At 35.2% G+C, this 6000-nt stretch overlaps 1 protein-coding gene across 1 annotated transcript; it reads right to left on the minus strand.

Moving 5' to 3' along the window:
- Window positions 1–2227: 2227 nt before the first annotated feature.
- LOC106368124 (putative serine/threonine-protein kinase-like protein CCR3) lies at window positions 2228–5113 on the minus strand. The gene has a single exon (XM_013808013.3). The coding sequence runs from the start codon at window positions 4895–4897 to the stop codon at window positions 2477–2479; it is 2421 nt and encodes an 806-aa protein (XP_013663467.2). The 5' UTR covers window positions 4898–5113; the 3' UTR covers window positions 2228–2476.
- Between the last annotated feature and the right edge of the window lie 887 nt (window positions 5114–6000).

The raw sequence follows: 6000 nt of genomic DNA on the forward strand, positions 1-6000 counted from the left end.
AGTAAAATATAACTACTATTCTAAATCCATATTTACTTTGACTTTAGTCTTTCACATACTTTTGAAAGATTTCAACTGGACGACTAAATTGATCAGCCAATCTTGTTGCTTTAAATCATTAGTGTTATATATATATATATATATATATTATTTAGTTTGAATATTTATTAAATAAAAATTGATATGCGTTATATTTTATGATCATTTGTAACTTATTATAACAAAAAAATAATCTATTGATCACAAAATTTTCAGAGTGGAATATTCAAATTTCTAATAATATATAGACGTTTTGAAAAATTCAAATATAACATATAAGAAAAAATATAAATGTTTTTATTATATATTTAATGTGATTTTTTAATATCTTTCAATAATATAAAATTAAAAAAAAAGAACTAAGATACCAAAATTGTTATCAAATATTTATTATTCATAATAATTAATTTTCATATATACGTTAATCATATTAGGTAATTTCGTAGCTTCTAATTAAGGAAAGTGCAAAAAAAATTTTGGTAGATTATTTATCAATTCGATAGTTAGTTTAATAAAAAATATAATGTAAGTCAAGATGGACCAACCTATTTTTCTAAGAATAGTATATTTTATATAGTCATTTATTAAATGAGAATTTATAATCATACAGTTCTATGATCATTCATATCATTTTATAACTGAATATTTAAATCATCGATAACAAAATTTTCAATGTGAAATCTTTAATAAGTTTATAATTTATAAATGTTTTTGAAAATTCATTGAAAGTTTTAATATTAAAATATTTATGTAATCTTATGGTATATAGTATAATCTATATATATATATAAATATATATGTTTTATTATTAAATGATATTTTTTACTCATATGGTTTTAAAATAATGTGTATCTTCTTATAATATTAAATAAAAGTTCATATTAATACAATTTTATGATCATTTGTAACTTATTATGACAAAAAAATAATCTATTGATCACAAAATTTTCAGAGTGGGGATCTTCAAATTTCTAATAATTTATAGACGTTTTGAAAAATTCAAAATATAACATATAAGAAAAATTATAAATGTTTTTATTATATATTTAATGTGATTTTTAAATATATTTTAATAATATAAAATTAAAAAACGAACTAAGATACAAAAATTGTTATCAAATATTTATTATTCATTATAATTAATTTTCACATATACGTTAATCATATTAGGTAATTTCGTAGCTTTTATTTAAGAAAAGTGCAAAGCATTTTTTGGTACGTTATTTATCAATTCGATAGTTAGTTTAATAAAAAGTGTAATATAAGTTAAGATGGACCAACCTATTTTTCTAGGAATAGTATATTTTGTATAGTTATTTATTAAATAAGAATTTATAATCATACGGTTCTATGATCGTTCATATCGTTTTATAACAAAATATTTAAATCATCGATAACAAAATTTTCAATCTGAAATCTTTAATAAGTTTATAATTTATAAATGTTCTTGAAAATTCATTGAAAGTTTTACTATTAAAATATTTATGTAATCTTATGGTATATAGTGTTTAATATATATATATATATTTGTTTATTTTATTATTAAATGATATTTTTTACTCATATGGTTTTAAAATCATGTGTATCTTCTTATAATAAAAATGTTAAACCATTGATCATTAATTTTTAACATAATAATTTTAATAGTTTTAGTCATTTATTGTCGTTTTTAAAAATTCAAAATATAACATATACGAAAAAATCTAAATTTTATTTTTATAGCTAATTTGATTGTTTAATTTATTTTAACAATATAAAATTAAACAAAAAATGATGGAGGAGATATACATTGTTATCAAATCTTTATTATTAAACTCATTAATTGTCATATATATATTAGTCATTTATGGTAATTCCGTAGGTTTTATTTAAGGAAAGAAAATATCATATCATATCATTATATCATATAGTTTGACCAATTTATGTATCTAACAACATATAAAAATCGAATGTGGACCTACTTATTTTTCAATTGAATGTAATTGACTACCTAATTGAGTGCCACCTATGCATTGGGGCCTCTTTTAATTAATACAAAATTGAGGTTACATCTTGTTCCTCAATTAATATATAAGGGATTCCACGCCAAAGTCATTATCCAATATCCATCGTCTCCCTACCATGCTGGTGGCTCTACCAGCATGAAACAACACACGGTTTGACCAGATGGTCCAAAACAACGACATCATAATAGTGTCACACAAACTTTTCTTTCTTTTCAAAACAATGATCCAATTTTAATATTCGCTCTCCGCTGTCCAGATTATACATTTCCCAACCAAAAGGTTAGACCACGAATGTTGAATATTCAAATTCTCCTAAGCAACTACCACTAATGATTAATTACAAAAACAATTATCCAAGAAAAACCAAAAAAAAAACTAGAAAAATAAATAAAATCCTCAGGTAAAAAAAAATCATCTATGTAAAAATAGTTTTAATCTCTTTCAATCTCGGAGACAATAGAGCAAATGCCACTAGAGATACTCCCATGACTATCTCCACACAACTCCAATGCTCTCTCCAAATTTCCGACAATATCAGTCATTGTCGGCCGATTCCTCCCTTCAGCATTCACACAATGCATCGCCGTATAAGCTACCAGCTCCACCGCATCTCCTTCCCCTAACTCCGGCGATCCAACTCTAGGATCCAAAACCCGACCCAGCTCACCCATAGTAATCGCCGAAACAGAGTATTCCACCAAATGCACCGGGACACACCCTTCTTCCACATCCCCACCGTTCCTAAAAATCGCTCTTTTACCGGTCAGCAGTTCCAACAACACAACTCCCAACCCGTAGACATCACTCTTGTCCGTTAAAACATTGAGACTGTAATATTCTGGATCGATGTACCCGACCGTTCCAGCAGCTTTCATCGGAGGGTGCTGATGATCTTTCCCTAGCTCCGGACCCATTAACGATAACCCGAAATCCGAAACTCTAGCGACCCAATTAGAGTCTAGCAAGATGTTCGATGACTTGATGTCTCTATGAATAATCGGCGGCACGGCGTAGTTGTGTAGATACTCGATCCCTCTAGCCGCGTCCAACGCGATTTTGATCCGCATTTTCCACGAGTTGACCAAACTGCTGTGTTTCTCCACGTTGTTCTTGTCGTGAAGATGGTCGTAAAGCGCACCGTTCTTCATGTAATCGTAGACCAGAAGCTTCTCCTCTCGCTCCTCGCAGTACCCAACGAGCCTCACCAAGTGCTTATGGTGAAGCCTCGATAGAAACGCGATTTCCGAGTCAAACGCGGTTTCTTTCTCCTGAAACTTCTTCAGTTTCGCGTTTATCTCGCCGCGTTTTATCGCGACTTCTCTCCCGTCGCTGAGTTTGCCTCTGTAGACAACACCGAAGCTCCCGGAGCCGATCTTGTTCTCTAAGGAGAAGTTCCCGGTGGCGGAAGCGAGCTCGGAGAAGGAGAACTCCTCGGCTTTATCCGCGTGTTTCATCGAAGACGTCCCGCTTCTCTGTCTCCTCATCGAAAACATTCTCGATCCTTGACGTCTTATCGTCAAGGACCGAGAAGGCCCCGAGCTGCTTGACCGAGTACTCGAACCGCCGCGGGTTATCGTCGGTTGAACCGAGTTATGAACTTTCTTCTTCCCCAAGAAACCTCCGGTCCACAAACAGTAAACCACACTGCAAACGCCAGCGAAAGCTCCAACTGATCCAACGATCGCAAACGCTAGTAATCCTCTCGTTAACGCCTTCGACGGCGGAGATGAGGTTGACTCTGACGGTGGTGGTGGGGGTGGGGGTGGGGGTGGTGGTGATAGTGGTTGTGGAGGAGGTGAGATTTTGCATTTGCTGCAGATCGAACCCGAGCCGGAGCACAGCTGATCAGATCGTGGATACACACCGCACGTGCAAAGAGATGATTCAACGCAAGGACCTGGTAAGATATCTTGGAAAGGAAGGAAGATTCTTGAGAAGTTATTAGGGCTCCAACACATAACGGATAGATTACCGGATATCAACCCGCAGATTAGACCCGACCCGGATGTAACTGACTCGAATGAGATCTTTTCGGTTACACTGTTGAACCTCTCTGTTCCTCCTCCCCAGCACGTTACGGAACTGTTCGAGCTTCGCGTCGCGCAAGTGAAGTTCGACCCGAGAGAGAGATCCGAGTAGAGATAAGGTTGACCCGATGGAGCATTAAGCTGACCCGATTCGTTGCTTCCGATGCAGATCAAACTCCCCGTGGAGTTTAACCCGCAAGCGTGCGACTCCCCGGCCGATATGCTAACCATCGTTTGGTTTCCGAATCCGGTTTGGATCTGACCGGATTTAACCGGATCCTTTCCCCAGCAGAGGACTCGGTTGTTTCGAACCGAGACGCCGCATGAGAACCCAACGCCGGAGGAAATTGAGTTCAACCCCTCGTTCGGAGGCGTTGACGGATCGTTTCTCCAGCATTTCACGGCGTTTGTTCCGTTAACGGTGGCGCAGATTTGACCATCGCCGACGGAGAGACTCTCGAGCAAGACGGCGTCGTTGTAGTAGATTCGCTTCGGTTTCAGAGTGTAGCTTCCGATGTTCTCCCAGCAGAGGAGGCTGTAACCGCCGGATCGTATCCCGCAGAGGAAATTCTCGCCGGCGGCGATCGAGGAGAAGGAGACGCCGGGGTTGAGAGTGAGGTTGGTACGGAGGCGCGTGTTGTAGCAGAGGATGCGCTGCGTGGGCTGGCTGGAGATCAACGCGCAGAGGGTGTCGGAGCCGTACACGACGGCGTAAGTTGAGCCTGAGCCTAAAGCGGCGGCGGGAATCGGGAGGAAGAAGACGACGATTGAGATAACGGCGACGGTGACGGAGAACGCCACGGTGGAAAAGATAGACCTTTTCATCGATAAAGGTTGAATTTGACTGCCGTCTTCGTCGATTCTAAATACGACTCATTCATTTTCATGAGTCAAAAACTCTGCTTGAGAGAGAGAGGGAGAGAGAGAGAGACGAAGACGAAGGGTGAAAGAAGACGAAGAAGAATAAATGTGTCTTTAAGAAGACAAAACAGTAATTAAATAACATATTAGTAGGATTTGGTTAAGAAATGACTTTTTGATATGTTGTGAGTCATGCATGTTTCTTTTCTTTTTCTTTGTATTTATTTACGTTAATTAATAGTATAACTGTATAGCAATAACTCGAAAACATTACTATTGCTAGATTTTAAAATGAAATTCAGGACTTTTATGAATAAAAATACGAGTGTTTTCTGGTTATTGATTAAGATATATTTCTATCAATGGCTTATATTTGATGGTTCTCAAACAAATTTGAATTGAAATCTTACGACCGTTTCAATATTTTAATACATCAACAACTACGTTATATGTGTGGTGTATATTATATGCTAGATTCATATTTTTCATGCAACAACCGCTCATTTGGTAAAAAGTAATGTGAATAATATAAATAAACTGAATTTCCCATGTAAACAGTAAATACAATTCAGTCTGACTATTATTATTAGTCCATGTTTCCAAAATGGTGATGGTTGAACTCATTTCTTCTTTCTAACTAATTTAATTGTCAATTTCTGTTTGTTGAACTATCTATGTTGAACTCATGTAAACAAACTAACGCAATTAATATCCACCCCTAACAATGGGTCAATTTAGGAATCAAAGAAATAATACGAAATTAAATATGACCATCAATGGAAATTTGTCTTACCATAAAAGCATATCTTTTCCTTTACACAAAATTGTGGAAATTAATTATGATCATATTAGTGGAAATCTTATTACCATTAATATTCTTTTCACGGATTCTCTTTCGTAACATTTATTTTTTTTCTTCTTCTTTTTTCTACCTGAACCGAGACTAATTTCTAAGGTCCATTGAAATTCGAGCATTCAACAAAACAAAATCATTAACCCATATCACTAGTATATGCTTTTCTGCTTTATAGAAGTATATACTCCTCCGCTTTTCTATAAATGATGTT

Source organism: Brassica napus, chromosome A9 (assembly GCF_020379485.1).
Source record: "Brassica napus cultivar Da-Ae chromosome A9, Da-Ae, whole genome shotgun sequence".
In the NCBI taxonomy this organism is placed as follows: Eukaryota; Viridiplantae; Streptophyta; class Magnoliopsida; order Brassicales; family Brassicaceae; genus Brassica; species Brassica napus.

Excerpts from the sequence above, each read along its gene's own strand:
- LOC106368124 (XM_013808013.3), bottom strand. The coding sequence starts at position 4,897 with ATGAAAAGGTCTATCTTTTCCACCGTGGCGTTCTCCGTCACCGTCGCC.